This window comes from Lacerta agilis, chromosome 4 (assembly GCF_009819535.1).
Source record: "Lacerta agilis isolate rLacAgi1 chromosome 4, rLacAgi1.pri, whole genome shotgun sequence".
NCBI lineage: Eukaryota > Metazoa > Chordata > Lepidosauria > Squamata > Lacertidae > Lacerta > Lacerta agilis.
In genome coordinates, this window is record NC_046315.1 from 24,292,114 (window position 1) to 24,310,935 (window position 18,822).

Here is an 18,822-nt window from a genome sequence, read left to right on the forward strand (position 1 = left end):
GCAGATTGTGAGTGCCAACAATCAGATAATACACAGTGTTCACAAACCCTCTTTTGGCACTTTACCTGCCCTACATTTGCCATCATATATGACACCAGGTGGATGGCAGGTTGACGTGGCTTGGCTGAAGTGGCCTCATGGGTCAAAGAGGGAGATCTGATGGACCTAAATAGGCCCACAGGCTGAAGGTTCCCCACCACTGCACTAAAGTGGAAAAGGAATTGTTTTCAGTCAACAGTGTGGATGGTACAGAACCGCAGTAATTTATTGCGGAAGTTACTGCTGTTGTTTAAGAGGGTAGATGCAGATGTCCCATAAAATATTGAAGGAAAGTTTAACATGCTTTAACCAACATGGATATAAGCAATGGTGTCTTGGTACCCCTGCACAATGCTTCGAGGATATTAGGCCACTATCCTAGCCAATGATGCTGCGCCATAGCCTACAATATGTTACCAGCCAGGAAAGTGTATAGGCGGCGGCAGGACACTCACACAATGGAGAAATGAAAATGCAACTCTAATAAGGTGCCAACAACTGAAGAAATGATACTGGTTGTCATTTTAGTCACCTATGGACTTCCCCTTCGAAAGGAAAGAATCATTTCTGACCTACGACTGACTTGTCCTTCCCATACGTCAAGCTAGAACATTCAAGACAACAACGTAAGAATGGGATGGGACAGAAGCATCTGACTGTTGGACCAGGAGTCCATATCTTCCAACGTTCTGTCTTACAGTGTAACCCTAATCATGTATACTTGGGAGTAAATCCTATTGAATTCAACAGGGCTTACACCTCCATAAATTGGATTGCAACTATTGAAAAACAACAGTTTTAAACTGGCAAGTCTCCTTGCAGTGCAATGCTAACCACATCAGAATGAATTCGGCAAGGCTTACTTCCATGCAAATGGGATTTGGGCTGCAGCTTTAGTATGGGAGTGAAGGCTGGATAAGAGCAATGAGCCACCACCATCTCCCAACTTTCTGACAGCATTCTCATGGGTTTACAGAACAGAAGTGTGGGTGGGGCATTAGGAGAGTGGAGACTTACCACAACCTTCTGCTCCCAACTTTGCAAAAGCCATTTGCAACTGATGAGGAGGGCTCTAACCCAGAGTGAGCTCCCCCATGGACCACTTAGACAAGTGAGTGCGCCCACCTACATCACCTGACACCATCACACTGCCAGATGAGTAATTTTTCCTTTGCAGCCTAGCCTGAACTGTAAAATAAAAAATGTTCCTTGGTAAGCACAGGTTGGTTTCGAACCCTGACTTAAGAGGAACTTAGTGGGGCTTGATGTCACCACTGCACGGACCAGCTGATTGGCAGTCTTGCCCATGGAAGCACACTTGTAATTTTATGCATCTGTTTCTTAAAACCTTCCTGCTGAAGGACAATTCAAATTCAAAACACGCTGGGCATCTTGGCTTGAACAAATGAATATTTATACATTCACTATCATAATTTTGTGCAGCATGGGGATTCCCTGTGGCTGTACCCTCTGCAGAGATGCACATGCACCACAGACAGCTTGCTATATATAAGCATCTCCAGGTGCAGAGATCACAAAGATAAAAAATGGATAGTCATTTATGAGGAAGTAATTAATTATTGCTTGGGCACTCAGAGGCAGAGTCATGGGTCCATCCTCACCATCTCTGCTGAGACACGTTATTTTCTGTGTGCACAAGGTTCCACATCAGGCTGCCTGCACAACGCTGGGAAATACAGTGGATCTGCCCCTTTCTTCTGCAAAGGCTGTTAGCTACAATGGGGTAACTTCTACCTCCAGTGCTGGAGGCAGTATACTTCTGACTAAATGCTAATAGCTGGGGACCACAAGCAGGTCCTGCTTTCAGGCTTCCCAAGGCAACTGGTTGGCCACTGTGAGAATAGGATGCTGGAGTAGATGGGCCCGATCCAGCACACTCTTCTTACAGTGCCAAAGAAGCTTTGCACGTGTGTAACAGGATTTATGCATGTATTTAATTTTTAATTTTTAAAAAAGTATTTGCTAATACTGCAAATATAGTCTTGGTTTGTGGGACCCACTTCTTTTGACTCTGTGCTGCTCTGTTGTAAATAAATATTGTAAATAAATGAATAGTGCAGAATTCAGCAGCCAGGTTGCTCACTGGAGGAAGACGGTTTGAGCACATTACAGCGATCCTGGTCCAACTGCACTGGTTACCAATTAGTTTCCGGGCCCAATTCAAAGTGCTGGTTTTGACTATAAAGCCTTAAATGGCTCAGGACCACAATACCTCAAGGACAGCCTCTTCCCATATGAACCTACCCAGACCCTGAGATGATATTCCAAGGCCCTCCTTCATGCACCACCTCCTTGAGAGGTCCAGAGGGTGGCAACATGAGAACGGGCCTTCTCTGCAGTGGCTCCCTGTCTATGGAATGCTCTCCTCAGGGAAGTTCGCCTGGCGCCTTCATTATACAGCTTTAGGCGCCAGGCGAAAATGTTCCCTTTTAAACCAGACCTTTGGTTGATGTTATTGTCATCCAACAAGCTTTTAGAATGTGGTTGGTTTTTTTTGGGGGGGGGGTGTTATTGGGTTATTGGTTTTGGTTTGATTTTATATGTTGTGGTCTTGTTTGTGAACTGCCCTGAAACCTCCGGGTATAGGGCGGTGTATAAATTGAATAAATGAATAAATAATAGAATAAAAAGATGTGTTATAGTCATAACCAGTTTCTAAATATTGACCATGAAATTACTAACCTAGCCAAGTATTCGAGTAGCAACGGTTAAAAAAGAAATTTAACATTTAAAATACATTCCATCCACTACAGCTCCAAAAGAGCTATCGCCCTAAAGAAGACTACTTTGCTTTCCTTCCAAGAACATTGCCAGCTTCATATTTAACTACTTATAATAACACCCAGCAGAGACTGACATGCTAATCTTATCTTTTAAAGAGATATATTACAGATATTACATCAAACATTCCATTATTGCAATATACCTACACAACATATACTACTACCCTTTTAGAATAACACAAGACCTACAGGTGAAACTCGAAAAATTAGAATATCATGGAAAAGTCCATTTATGTAAGCAATTGTTTTCATTAGCTACTGGAGTTTAATATATGAGATAGACTCATGACATGAAAAGCGAGATATGTCAAGCCTTTGCTTGTTATAATTGTGATGATTATGGCGCACAGCTGATGAAAACCCCAAAGTTGAAATTGTTAATTTGGGGTTCTCATCAGCTGTACGCCATAATCATCACAATTATAACAAATAAAGGCTTGACATATCTCGCTTTGCATGTCATGAGTCTATCTCATATATTAGTTTCACCTTTTAAGTTGAATTACTGAAAGAAATGAACCTTTCCACGATATTCTAATTTTTCGAGTTTCACCTGTATATCCTAAATATAAATATCATACAACGTGGTGGGTGTGCATTTATCATTGGCTCCATGTTGTATCGCACTGGGAACGGAAATCCCCGTACTGCATCAAGGAAAGATCTCTGTACTGTACCAGGTTAATCTCAGTGGGAATTAACTTCATAGAACCATGTTGTTTGTTTTGCAATAGTGTGTGTGTGTTGGTGGTGCTAATAGTCAGGATCAAACTTGTCTCTGCCTCTGGATGTTTTCTAATTCAGCAGTTGGCAGCTCTTCAATGCCTAAACACGCTCAGGTATGCTTTTGAGAGTGCAATCATTCTGCTGAATGGGACAGGCAAATTCATGAAGCAAGATGTTGAGTTAAAAGGAAAAACAATTATCAACTCAGTCTCAGACATTTCAGTGACTGTTGTAATGTGGGGTTAGTGATTTCAGTAAGTGATTTCAGCTTTCTGACATAGCAGGCAGGAGATAGCAGCTTCTTCATGTAACACTCTTTATTCAGGCAAACAAGACTGGATACTGAGGAGAGGGAAGCTACATTTATAGGAACAGAAGACTGACTAGAAATGATACATTTTGGAGGGAACAATAGCAAGCAATCACAAAGCTGCCTTTTGGTGGGAACCAATAAGACTGAGGATCCAAATACAGCAGCTTAAATGAACTAATAGTAGCTGTTCCTTCTGGAACAGAAAGGCAGTTACTTTACCCTAATGTGAATACAGACAATAGTAATACAGATATAAAAACCATTGAATCAATACACAACAGTGACAATAACAAGTTATATCTTAAATGAATCTTGTCTTGTTGACCTATATGGGCGGCTCCCATTTTCCCTCAGTCCATCACACTGAATGTTGCCATCAGTTAGGGAGAGATCTCACTGTGTTGGCCAAGTGAGTATGCATCCACATTCACAGCACACCCACTCACACACCCATGTACATGTGAGAGTACAACACGGTAGTAACCAACGTTTGCATGTGATGCTTAGAGCACATGTGCACACAAGACAACAGCTCATTACACCGCAATAACTGCAAAACCTGCTTGGTTTTATTGCTGTCTGGGGCTTTGAAACCTTCAACTTTGACAATGTGCCAAGAAGGTGATACTTATTTATGAAGACACTTAAGTTTGGTAAGCTGAACAGCTGCTGGTCCTGTTTTGTTACTCTTTAGCTGCTCTGGTTCGCCAGAGGCGGCTTAGTCATGCTGGCCACATGACCCGGAAGCTGTACGCCGGCTCCCTCGGCCACTAACGCGAGATGAGTGCCGCCACCCCAGAGTCAGCCATGACTGGACCTAATGGTCAGAGGTCCCTTTACCTTTACCTTTAGCACCTATATTTCAGCAGCACCAGTGTGCTAGCTAGATGATGTACAGCAAGGGTGGGCAAAGAGAGATCATGAGTGATTTGCAGGAAATCAGCAAGCGTTTATAATTCAGGCACTGTAACAATTGCAACGACCAAAAAGTTTCCCCTTCCCCAAATTAAGGCTGCATACACACCATACATTCAAAGCACACGACATCCTTTAAAGACTCCTGGGAACTGTGGTTGGTTAAGGGTGCTCAGTAAGCTACAGTTCCCAGAATTTTGCAAGGGGGAGAGAAGCCATGTGCAGTGTGGGCAGAATTTGCTTTATCATAGAAAAGTGGTTTGGGGGCTGGGGAAGACAGATGTTGATTTCTGTGTGAAAGAGCTTTTTGTGCATACTGATAAGAAATGGTCTGAGCATGTGCTCAGAAGCACCCTATTCCTTAATTCTTAGCTTATGTCCACCCACCTGAGTCACTGTTTGGCACCTGGCTCCAGTTGGTGGGTGTCAACTTTCTAGCAAAGCAGACAAATGAAGGAGATGCCATAGGTGACTGTGCATAACATAGCAATGAACTCCTTCTCTGAGAATTTGTTTAACCTACATTAGACAAAGCTGTGGCAGGTAAGAGTGGGGAGCAAAAACCCTGACAATGTGTAGATGGGCCAGAAAGGAGATGAGGAAGTAGGAATCATTCAATAAATACTTCTAAAAGAGATGGAAAGAAAGGCCCAAAGAGAGGAGAGAAACTGTATTGAGGAAAAATGAAGAGGCCGTTGCTCCAGGCAACCTATCAGAGGAAGACTGAAGTTCTGCATTGCATAAAGAGAGCTCAGAGCTTAGCTTTCAAGATCACCCCCAACTTTGCAACTGAACCAAGTACATGCCAGGAAATTGATTGCTGGCTCAGTTGCACACCTTGCTCCCCTGCCTTTCACATCAGGGATAGAGAGCCAGTGGTCCTCCAGATATTGTTGGATTCCAAGTCCCAGCAGTCCCCAGCCAGCATGGTCAAGGGTTAGGGTTGGTGGAAGTTGAAGTCCCACAGTATCTGGAGGCAGGTGGGTAGCCGTGTATCTGGAGGGACACAGGTTCCCCTTCCATCCCCATTTTTATAAATATCATGGGTGATTTGTCTACTCACTTTACTCAGAGTAAACCCATCAAAATTAATGATGAACATGACTAAGCTAGGTCCATTAATTCCAATTGGTCTAGTCTGAGTAAAAGTGAGTTGAAGACTGCCCCTCTAAAAACACCACAGGAGTGTTTGTGCATCTATCCATTCATTTATCTCTTCTTAATTTTTAAAAAGGGGAATAAAATAGAAAATTCTTTCCAGTAGCACCTTAGAGACCAACTAAGTTTGTTCTTGGTATGAGCTTTCGTGTGCATGCACACTTCTTCAGATACAAACTTAGTTGGTCTTCAGAACAAACTTAGTTGGTCTCTAAGGTGCTACTGGAAAGAATTTTCTATTTTGTTTCGACTATGGCAGACCAGCACGGCTACCCAGCTGTAACTGAAAAAGGGGAATGTTAGAGCAAAACTGCTCCAGGGAGTTGACAGGCTTTCCTGATAGTATCACGCAAGACCAGCCTGTCAGCAGCACCATGCACAACCAACATCTGCTTCAAACTTGCAAAAGTGGTTTGATCTCGGAGAGCGTTAGGGAGATTTGGACTGATAGAGACCTCTCTGGAAAGCACTTTGCGTATTTTCTCCTGAAGGTTAAGGCTGCAGCCATATGCACATTTACTGGGAAGGAAGCACCATTGTATTCTATGAGACTTACTTCCAAGGGAGCAAAGACCTCAGTGAAAGAATGTTCTAGCTGCACTAATTTTGTTGGGTTCTTAAGTTTGGATGAGCTTTTGGTTTGTACTACATGCAAAAGATATGTCGACCACAGTTCCAAGCATACATGGATAGGAATATTGCACACTGAACTCCATGAAACTTTCTCAGTAAAAATACTTCTGCATTGTGCAAGGAAACATCAATCAAACCTCGACACTTTTAGAGACCAACTAAGTTTGTTCTGGGTATAAGCTTTCATGTGCATGCACACTTCTTCAGGTTAACAGTAATACACATTAGGTCTTATATCACCCTTCAACAGCTGTGTACACACCACACATTTAAAACACATTTCTGCCCCTTCAAGGAATCATGGAAATTGTAGTTTACCCCTCACATAGCTAAAGTTCCAGGCAACCTTAACAACTACAGTTCCCAGGTTTCTTTGGGGGAAGTAATGTGCTTTAAATGTATGGTGTGGATCTGACCTCTACGGTGGCGGCTTGCATGTGGAACTCCATGCCCTAAGAAGTCTGATTACCTCCCAGTTCCAATGAATTCAAATTGTAATACAATTAAAGTCAATAAAAGAAATAAAGGAGTAAAAATACAATTGAGAATCACTATGAATATTTAATGTGGACATGTCATGGACCACCTGAATGAAGCTCAGGGACCACAGTTTGGGAAGCACTGCCATAGATTGAAAAATCATGTTTCTGATAATGCTCCAAGGCTTGGTTGGGGAACCTGTGTCCCTCTTGATGATGATGGACTACAACTCCCATCCTCCACGATTATTGGTCAAGCTGGCTAGGGCTGACGGAAGCTGGAGTCCAACAATATCAGGAGGGCCATAGTTTCCTCATCCTTGATCTAAGGCTTGCAGCTTCATGAACATGCACTGTTTGCATCACTTGACAACGCAGCCCAAATCTAATCTGAGAGCAGAGGTGCATGACCAGTTTGCCTGCGCTGGGTGCTGCAGGTGGCACCACAACAAGGACTCAGAATGGAGGGCAAGAAGCGCTGAATTTTGGCATTGCTGCTGAAATTTGAAAGCCCCATGTTGGCCACTGCTGATAATGAATCACCACTTATATTCTTCCTTACGAAAACATTGGTCCCATTGCCTTTTGACAGTTTCCACTGCAACTGTGCCAAGAGAAGCTTTTCTAGTGGAAGTCATTGCATTGCCTTTTTCGTAAGCAACCAGCAGCCTTTACGCACCCATTATGTTGGCAAAACCTTTCTCTATAGTGAGGGAAAACTGAGAGAGGAGAAAGGTATAGGTGCAGCAAGGAGAATGGAAGGGAAAGAGGAAAGGGGAGGAGGAAAAGAGACAGGAGGCAAAGGAAGCAGAAAAACAGGGAATGGGGGAAAGAAGAGTTCGGAGAGGGAGGGAATGAATGCAGCAGGTGGGGAAGGAGAGAGGGAACATCTTGATAAGACGAGGAAAGGAGAAAACGGCATGATTTCAGCTGGAATCCAAAGCAAACAGGAGGCCAGAGCATTCATCCTGGTTCCACTGAAGTCAGTAGTTACGCTTACCAAGCAGCTGAAGTTGGCCTCTTCTGGCCCAGGTGCCTGCCTGATGCATGCTCATAGCTGTGTTGTGCTTCTGTTAGAGCTCAGGGTCTGAAACTGCAGCCTGTGTACCGTAAACCACTTCTTCAAAAAAAAAGAAGAAAAAAAAGAGGGGGGGTTTGAAACCACAGACCTGAAATAGCTTTCTTTTTTTTCAGGAAGAGCCCTGAAGTGGCCTCCTCGAGTTAAGAACTTAATTTGTTCTGGAGGTCCGTTCTTAACCTGAAACTGTTCTTAACCTGAGGTACCACTTTAGCTAATGGGGCCTCCCACTGCTGCCGTGCTGCCACCACACGATTTCTGTTCTCACCCTGAAGCAAAGTTCTTAACCTGAGGTACTATTTCTGGGTTAGCAGAGTCTGTAACCCGAAGCGTCTGTAACCCAAGGTACCACTGCATTATAATAACTAAATATGATAGGTACGATAGTCCCATAATTGTCAGGTATCTAAGCAGAGCTTTTACATTCAAATGACACGTCACTGAATTATCAGAATGAGGTAAACTTTTAATAAAAGGGAGGCTTTAGCTAGCTCATGGCAACATCAGTGTTTGTAATCATCACCATGTACTGAAGGATTCTGTCCACAGATAAATTAGGGCTAAAGTCCAAAACCCCACTTAAATCAGGACCCTTGAAATGAAACTAACATTCTCTCATTGACCAAGCACATTTAAATCCAGATACCCTAGTTTAATTGGATGCTGGACAAGGCTGTAAGAGAGGAGTGGAGAACTTCCAGAAATAGCTGGACTAAAACATAATCTGACTATTCACAATGCTGGCTGAAGCTGATGGTGTCCAACAAAAGAGGAGGCCTTCTTGGTAGTTCCACCTCCCTCAGAAGTTTGAGGAATCATGAGCCAGGAGAGGGCATTCTCTGTGACAGCCCCTGAGTTGATGCGTCTGGCTTCTTCACTATACAGCTGCCAGCAAATGCAGAAGACACACCTCTTTACCCTGGACTTTGATATCTGAGACATGTTTTATCGGGGTCTACCATATCCCTGTTATTGCAATCTGTTTTAACTGCTTTGAATTTTAAATTGTTGTAACCCTCCTTGGGACCTGCTAGTGAAGCATGAGTAATAAATTTAACCACAACAACAACATATGGAGAGTAACAGATCCTTCCTCCCGTAAGATGTCAGTCAACTTCTTAGGATGAATTTATTTTACACATCCAAACTCTTGCAGTTTTGCTATCTCCATACCACAGATCTGTTAACACACAAACACACCTACAGACTCACGCACACATATAAAAGGGTTGCTTACAGTTACTTTTCATTGATGTGGTATATCTACGTATGCTTCCAGAAATTGCTCACTGACACTTGTGGTTGTATGAGTTATTGTGGATAAGGGAAAGTATTCTGATAAGGGAAATGAAAGTGTGAATCCACCTGAGATGTATTTATTTCTACAGCCCTATTCTGGAGGGGAAATGGTTTGAGGACCACAACCTTTGATTGTGCTTATCTGCTGAGCAGAAGTCAATAGTGAAAGGCATTTAACATACAACCAAAGTAGTTTTCTTGTCTTTTTTTTTGGCGCGAACAATATTTCCACTGAACATGATGCTTGAGTGGAAGTAGCACGCCACTCTGTGGTATGCGTGGATAAGTTTTAAAAGCTGTTTGGTTTGCAGAAATACTTTCGCTGTGAAAATTTGTAGCCCGTCTAGCACATGAACTTCTCTTCCGACAGAATTTCTCCTTGCTAGGGATTGAAGGCCAAATTAGACAAAGTAATTTGCCACATTGTAAGCAATTCAGAGAATTTTACTTTACAAAGTAAACGAGCATGTCCTGCAACAAAATGTTGAGGCGTGGAGTGCTCCTATTCACTGTTCAGTCAGTCATGTCTTCTTCTTGGGATACGCCATACCATGATACGCCATACCATTCGCCCTCCCACCTGGTTTGTCCTCCCTCCCCAGAGTCACACAGCATTCCAGGGTCACTGAGAATGCTCAATTCTCATTCCGCTTAAGGAAACATTTTTTATTTTTCTGAAAATTTTCGGGTTTCCCCAAACCTGCTGATAACTCTCTCTTGTGTGTAGAGATGGTGTCATTTTGGCTAGATGAGGACTATTGCTTGGAGAAGTGAGATAGTTATTAGTGCATATCAGGGATGTAACTGAACAGCACCCGAAAACAGTGACAGTCTGGAAGTGCTCCCCTGCCAAGTACAGATTTGGATTGGATCCCCAATGCCTGATAGTCACCTAGCTGATCCTAAGTCACAGCCTATCCTAAAGCGCTTCAAGACTGTCACTAATTCTGAGTGGGATTCAACCACACCCTGGCAAATTCAGGCTCCATAATTATAGCTGATCTGTAGCTCTTGCAGAACAAACATGATTTCCCAAAAGATCAGACTTCTGTGATAAGAAACGTGATGGAAAAATAACTTGAAACTGTGGGATAGCACTTGACATGAAAGCTACAGCCACACCAGATAGTGCAAGCCTTCCTGAGAAACCTGGGAACTACATTTGGTTAAGAGTGAGGGGAATCGTAGCTCTGTGAGAGGTAAACTATACAGTAGTTTGCAGGATTCTTTGGGGGGAAGAAATGTGCTCTAAAGGCCTGGTGTGAATGTGACCTGATTCTAACCTATCTGCAAAATGGGATGAATGCTCATTACATAGCCACCGTCTAATCTCTGCAAACAAATCAGGCTGAATGCTCAAGAAACCCTAGTTCATTCCAACTTCTATCCTTATCAACATTTTTGCAGGGACCCTTTCCTTTTCTATGTGTTTGTATTGCCAAATAACCCCAGGGGATGAAACTGTAGAGCTCAAAAGGGCCAAGCAACCAACAAGAAATCTCAACGGCAATTTGAGCAGGCATGTGAGGAGTATAATGGTTTCAACTCAGCTACAGAGCACGTGGGAATCCAGGATCCTCACCCCACTGAAAGGCAAGCAGGAGGTGAAGCAACCTAGGGAGGCACAGCTGTTAAGAGCCGTAACAAGGGCTTAATAAGCTCAACAAGCCATTAAACCAGGCCAGAGGACTATCAGGTACAAAAACTACAGTCTAGTTGAAAGGGTAGTGCGGTGACAAAAAAAAAAAGAACCATTTGTGTGATATTGTACCCAAGCTGCCAAAATGCCAAATAATATCCCCACCACTTAACAGATGCCAGAACCTGTGAAAAGATGAGAGGACAACAGATAGAGCAAAGTAACTTGGAATTACAATAGTTAGGAAGTTTCATCAGCTATTTGTAATATTCTTATAACCAAGTAACTGATTTAGGCAACTGGCTTGATTGTTGCCATGCCTATATTTTGATGAACTTATTGAATGGACAATTCATTGCCTTATTATTATGAATGCGTTTATTGTATTCAGATACTGTGGGTTGTTATACAGTCGTACCTCATGTTACGAATGCTGCGTGTTGCGTTCGTCACGGGATACGAACGCACCGAACCTGTAAGTACCAGAATGGGTTACTTCCAGGTTCGGCGGTTTGTGCATGCGCAGACGCTCAAAATGACGTCACGTGCATGCGAAGCACCAAATCGCGTTGCGCACATGCGCAGATGCGGCACTTCAGGATACGAACCTTTCAGGTTGCGAACAGGGCTCCGGAACGGATCCCGTTCATAACCAGAGGTACCACTGTATTTTTATCAGTTCTGCGGAAAAAGGCCCTGAGCATAATATATAAATGTTAAATGTGGTATATAAATAAAATCAACACTGATCTCAGCCATACAAACCATGTATTTTTAGGTGTGCATCCAGTATGTTTTAAAGCTTGTAGAATATATTACTGATATATTATAAAGGTAAATGACCTGTGACAGTTAAGTCCAGTCGCAAACAACTCTGGGGTTGCGGCGCTCATCTCACTTTACTGGCTGAGGCAGCTGACGTTTGTCCACAGACAGTTTTTCCAGGTCATGTGGCCAGCATAACTAAGCCACTTCTGGCAAAACCAGAGCAGCGCACAGAAACGCCAGAGCGATACCTATTTATCTACTTGCACTTTGATGTGCTTTTGAATTGCTAGGTGGGCAGGAGCTGGGACCGAGCAATGGGAGCTCACCCAATCACGGGGATTCGAACTGCCAACCTTCCGATTGGCAAGCGCTAGGCTCAGTGGTTTAGACCACTGCGCCACCTGTATATTATACAGGTACACTATACAGGAAGCAGCTCCAGGTTTTAAATCCTGGCTATGCCCATGTGGGGATGGAAAGGGGCTCAACCTTTCTGTAAGTGGCTTCTTTACTCCAAATCAGCACACGCACCAAGTTTGCTAAGTTGATTTCTGTATTTTGCAAAATGCAACAGTGATGGTGCTTAATGAGAAATCCTATCTAGCAGCACAATTTACAATAGCAGCAAATAAACTACAAAGAATAAACAGGTTAAACATTTTTGTTTTTATCTACAAAGCCGTAAACAATGGAGTCAGGTTGCCAATTAATTGTGAGAACTTTTAACTGCGTGTATAAACACATACATCACAAACTGATGTGGCCATACGGAGAACAAAGACTGGGAAAATAAGAAAATGATAGCAACCAAAGTCGACGCATTTGCCCAGCCCTAATTGTGGCCAAACTGCGGGAGGCAGTGAAAGATAGGCGTGCCTGGCGTGCTCTGGTCCATGGGGTCACGAAGAGTCGGACACGACTGAACGACAACAACAAATTGTGGCTGCTGCAAAACTGGGGGCCACACGTACTCACGGATTAAAGCCGGGGTGAGAAACGTGTGGACCCCCAGCTCCCAGCACCAGCCGCAGCCAGCACGCCCAAGAGTTAGGGAGAAGGAGACCTCCAATCCGACAACAGCCGGGAGGCCGCCACTTCCCTACCCTCGGAATAAAGCCCAGCTCAGCAGCAAGAGCTTGTCCCAAGGCGGCCAAGTGTTTGGCTATCCCGGGCGAAAGAAACGGCAGGGGAGAGCTTCTGCGGACCCTAACGAGAGTACCGCCCGTGAGAAATCGCAAAAAGCGGGCTTCGAAGGCCGTGAAATGGGAGCAGCGCCGTTTGTGACGGTAGAAACCTCCTCTGCCTCTCTCTCCCCCGCCTCCTCCTCCTCCCTCGCAAGGGCAGGGCCTCCACACGCGCCTCCGCCTGCTCCAGGCCCGGATTACCCAGCGGGCCCCTGTGCGGCGCAGGCGCACCGAGCAGGTAGCTCAGGAAGAGGAAAATGGAATAAACAACCCCGCTGCCGCCGCCGGACCATCAATCAGCTTGGCCGAGGGCCCAGCTTCCCGCGTCCGCCGCGGGCCCATCCCTCGCCTCGGACTCCTCGGCGGGTTCGCCCGACCCACTTGAGAGAAGCGCCCGCGGCCCTCTCTGCGCGCCCTTGCCCGCCGCCCGCCTGCGACGCGCCCCCGCCGACGCCGGAACTCGGGGCTGTGACAGCGGCGACCGTACCCGGGCTGCCGCCGCCGCCCGCCCGCCCGCCTCTCCCCCGATGGTGCTGCGGCCGGCAGCGGCGGTGCCTCCGGAGGCGGCCTCGGCCCTGCCCGTGCTGCTGTAGCGGCCGCCATGAACAGCGGCGGGATCCCTTGCTCCTCCCCGGTGGTGGCGGCTGCCGCGGCGGCAGTGGCAGCTGCGGCGGTCGGGCCGCCCCCCGGGCCGGCAGCCGCGGCGGCTCCCGTCGGGGTGAAGCTGAAGTTCTGCCGCTACTACGCGAAGGACAAGACGTGCTTCTACGGCGAGGAGTGCCAGTTCCTGCACGAGGAACCCGGCGGAGCTTCGGCCGCCTGCCCTGGGCCTCCGCCTCCTGTGGCCCTCGGCGGGCTCCCGCTCGGGCTCCCTCCGGGCCCCGCTGCCCCGGCCGTGGCCGCCTCGCCCGGGCACGTCGGCGGCTACTCTGGGCATGGGGCAGCGGCGCCCGTGGCGGGGCCTAAGAAACCCCCCGAGCTGTTGGGAGGAGGCGCAGGATGCGGCCACGGCGGAGCAGGCGGCGGAGCGGGGCTGGACGGGCCCCGGCTGGCCAGTGAGTGCAGGGCGACGGGGAGCATCGAGGCGGGGAGGGAGGGACCGGGAAAGGCTCCAGGTGAGTCTCTGGCCCCAGGCCCAGGCCCCACGGCCTTCCCACGGAGGAGCCAGGGCTGTGTCAGTCGAGATGCTTGGCAAGAGGGTGGGCGTTAGGAGGGTGGCTCACGGAGGCCGTTTCCCTGCTTCCCCTGAGGAATTGGAAACCTTCGACGTGTGAGGTAAAATGTGTTGAAAACGGGAGAGGGCGAAGCTATTTAATGCTGCTCCTTCGCCCACATGGCAGGTAGAGTGTCGCGTGAATCCTGATAGAAACACACACAGATTCTTGGAAAAAAAGTGACAAAAAGAGGTGTGGTGAGATAGATGTAATGGGTAAGGAGGTTGGAACTAAGTACTGTATGCTGGTGGGGTGTATGATAGAGAGAATGACTTAAAAAATAAAACTGCTAAGGAGGATAAACAGTAAAGCAGTTGTGGGAGACACAATTTCTTGCCCATTCAGAAAATCCAGACAGGATTGATAGTTTAGTGCAGCACCCATATGCTCGGAATCCACCAAGTGTATCCTGGGTTTGGGTTGGTAATCCTGGTCTGTCAGTTTCCCCCCTGCTTCTATAATGAGGTTTTCTTTGTGCTGCAATGGAGTGGAGTACTGCTTGAGAATGTAAGTTGTGAGAACTTGACCTGGCTCTCCCCGCCACTCTCAAAAGCACTGCTAGCTCCTTCTGCAAGTGTTCCAGAGGTGATGAAACAAACATTGTCGTAACACCTCAAGTTATTTGATGGGAAGATGCTGCTAATCAGTCAGCACTATGTAAAAATGAATCAACAAAGCTTGTTGGGAGATATTTTGAAGTGTGGCTTGATGACTTGTCATGCTCTTCCTGTCAACAAAGCTGTAGGTTTGTCTGCTCTCTTGGTGTCAACTTGTGCTTACAGCTCTAGATTTGATCAAATGTTTTAATGTGACATCTCAATCATCTGCAGTCTGTTAGAAGAAATGAATAAAAGGTAAATAAAAATGTTCTGGTTCAAATTTTCAGAGGAATATTTAAAAACAAGAGTTCTTTAGTACCTATTTTCTCATGCACACATTACACAAAAAGCCACTGGTACAACTTTCCTTTTTTGGTAAAATGTTCAAGATGAAACATTCCTAAGGAAAGAATCTCTGCAAATAATTGACTGTCACTAGCAGTGTACCTGTCTAATTCAAGCAGGGTAGACTGCAGGTATGACCTGCAGTTACCTACAATTGCTAGAATGGTTGCTTATTTTTAAAAAGGGTAGTTTTACATGGTTGTTTTACCCACTGAAAAGTGGCTTTGTGTATTCCATCTTGCAGTGGAAGCCCACATAGAACTTAGGTTTGTGATTCAGTCCAGTGCTTGTATGATCTAGAGCAGGCTTCCTCAACCTTGGCCCTCCAGATGTTTTTGGCCTACAACTCCCATGATCCCTAGCTAGCAGGACCAGTGGTCAGGGATGATGGGAATTGTAGTCTCAACATCTGGAGGGCCGAGGTTGAGGAAGCCTCATCTAGAGAGCTGGTGTAGAGACTGAGCTATGAAGTTCATAGTTTGAATGTTGCCTTTGCCATTGAACTCACTAGGTGGCCATAAGCAAGCCACTCTGCCTCAGTTGTCTCACCAGCAATATGTATGGTAATACTGATCTACCTTACAAAGTTGTAGTAAGGATAACAACTAAGATAATGCAAGTGACTCATTTTGAGCATTTAAAAAATGATTATTTTTCTTGGGTTGCTGGAAATGGGATAGTAGTATGGCTGCTAAACTGACTTTGAACTCCCTTTTTAGGGTTTGAATACTGATTGATTGCTGCCTTGAGGGGATTGCAGAATGGGATTGTGTTGTGGAAAATGTAGTCATGTGAATTGCACCATTCATGTGTTCTAGTCTGCTGCCCCATTTTATCCCATAGTTACATATTGTATTCTGCTGACTTGTTTGTGTTACTTCATCTAAATCAGGGGTCAGCAAACTTTTTCAGCAGGGGGCCGGTCCACTGACCCTCAGAGCTTGTGGGGGGCCGGACTATATTTTGAAAAAAAATATGAACAACTTCCTATGCCCCACAAATAACCCAGAGATGCATTTTAAATAAAAGCACACATTCTACTCATGTAGAAACACCAGGCAGGCCCCACAAATAACCCAGAGATGCATTTTAAATAAAAGGACACATTCTACTCATGTAAAAACACGCTGATTCCCGGACCGTCCACCAGCCACATTTAGAAGGCGATTGGGCCGCATCCGGCCCCCGGGTCTTAGTTTGGGGACCCCTGATCTAAATAATAAAGTTTCTAGTTTGCAGTCATCAGGTGTCTTAATGGTGATGCTCTGCAAATTGGATGCAAAAGTGTTTATCTTAATTGGACATAAGCCACACAGTAAGAGAGTTACAATTTAAGAAAAAATATTTGCATTTTATTGTATTGGTTTTTAGTAAGCTAAAGCCAGAGGTTTCCAATAATCTACAGATCTGCTGAGGAAGTTTGGGTGGGGCAGAGATATCTTGACTTAGGTGACCTCCTCCAGCAATTAGTACTCTGTTGCACCCACCCAAATGGAGGTAGTTGGTAGAAACCCCTGAAATCTGGTATTTGGGGGGATAGGCAGGGCTAAGCCACCACAGGATCTACTGGATCTTAAGCCAGGCCTGCTGTTGTCATCTGATGGCAATGAGCTTGATTCAAGCTTCTTCACTGTAGCAGCCTGGAAGCTGCACAACAAAGAGGCATTATTTCCCTTTGCACCATTAAGCCATGCTAATGTCAGCCAGGGGTCTGGATTGCAGGTAGACCACGTGAGCCTAGAACAAGAACGCTTGCCATCTTTTTGCCTTGCATAGATAAAGCACATGACAGCAATTGGCCATGTGTTGTGCTGTTGCAAATAAGCCTCTGACCACTAAAGAGAATCTGTTGCTTTCTATACGTTGTAGCGTATGCCATGAGATTCAAATGCTCTGTGCAGATTATATTTCACATCCGTAATTGTGTGCTGAATTCCTACAAAATTTGCAGCAGCAGTTGTTACTGCATTACACTGCCTTTTCAGAGATGCTGTCTTGTCATAGAATCATAGAGTTGGAAGAGACCACAAGGGCCATCCAGTCCAACCCCCTGCCAAGCAGGAAACACCATCAAAGCATTCCTGACAGATGGCTGTCAAGCCTCCGCTTAAAGACCTCCAAAGAAGGAGACTCCACCACACAAGTCCTCAAAAGAGGTCTTGTTATGATAGCAGTATGATAGCCTCTCAGCTATAAAGAGACATATTTTACAGGACTACTTTCAAGGTGTCAGCAACCCAAAAATGTGCCAGTCCCTTTTTTTAAAAAACAAAAAAGCAGTGCTTGAACTTTGGAGCTGAGTTAAGAAAATATTAATATTAAACAGTGTTCTGATGCACCTAAAAATATAGTATAATACCTGGATCTGGAATGAAATTAATTCTAGCTTTTTTTGTTTATATTATTCAGTACAATTATTCAACTTATCAAATGGATGATTTCAGAAGACATCTGTGTATTTATAGACCAACACCTATTAAAATAGTTGCCAAGGGAGAAATAATCTTGATTATTTTTTTTGCATGCCACCTAAAAAGCAACTGTTCTGTATCATACCAGTTTGTTTATGGTTTAGTATCTTTAAGGTTAGTTTTAATGTATATAACATTTTTTTTAAAACAACATGGTTAATGCTGAAATAATAAAAGTTTCTGTTGCTCAGGTGCAGACTGGACATTAATATATCTTTAATGAGGTTCACTGAGACTTAATGTAGCATGTTTGAAGTAATTTTTTTGGAAGGTGTAATATTTGATACTGAGTGCTTTTAATTACCGAATGTAATATAATGCTTATATATTAGACTAGATTGGTACAAAGGAAAAACAAGGAAGCAGGACACATTCATTAAAAGTATTTTTAAAATGGACTAATTTTTGTTGCTTTATGAAAACAAGTTTTATCGCAGCTGCAAGGTATTCAATCATTTTGATTACTCTGGTGCAGTTTGAGAATGTACAGTACAGTATATGTTCAAGGTTGCAACTGTATGTGCAGTTACACTGGAGTAAGTCACATTGAAAGTTTGGCTCTTCTGTATAAACACACATATGATTGTACAGTTTTTGTACTTGTGATAAAGGTACCATACCAAGTATGTGTGACTGATCAAGTGTGATTACTGTAGTGGTTTTGATGTATAGTTTCTGTATAAGTACAGTATGCTACATATTTGGTCACTTGGCCTAAATATAAGAAAATCTTTAATAGTAAGTTGTGAACCACTCTTGATCATCAGATGAATGGCAGTATACAAATTTAATAAATAACAATAATACAATGATGAATGAAAAATAATGATAATTTAAATTACTCTCAATGCTGCATGATTTATTTAATGGATAGCAATGCTAGTGACTATAGATTGTAGGTACCACAGAGTTTTCAGAGTGGAAGGTCTTATAATTTGAATGTATATAAAGATTTGCATTTAGAGAAAATCAGTATTAATGTAGAGAAATAAATAGAAGCTGCCTGGTTTTGTTGGGGAAATGGGGATGAGCAGTAGAAGGGATGATAGAATTAAAACTGGTAGGCAGATGGTAGCGTTTTCAGCTGTATTAACTACTAGAGTAGATGAGTAGACTTCCTCTGTGAAGACAATAATAATATTTTAGACAGGTTAGTTC

At 44.3% G+C, this 18,822-nt stretch overlaps 1 protein-coding gene across 3 annotated transcripts in view; it reads left to right on the top strand.

Moving 5' to 3' along the window:
* The first annotated feature begins 13,256 nt into the window (after nt 1-13,256).
* Nucleotides 13,257-18,822, top strand: part of PAN3 (poly(A) specific ribonuclease subunit PAN3) — a 55,678-nt gene continuing 50,112 nt past the window's right edge. For 2 of the 3 annotated variants that reach the window (XM_033146419.1, XM_033146420.1), the window contains exon 1: nt 13,257-14,090. In XM_033146419.1, coding sequence (XP_033002310.1) covers nt 13,637-14,090 — 454 coding nt within the window. In that variant the 5' untranslated portion in view covers nt 13,257-13,636. The remainder of the gene's footprint in view (nt 14,091-18,822) is intronic. The other variant, XM_033146421.1, reaches the window with a different exon arrangement.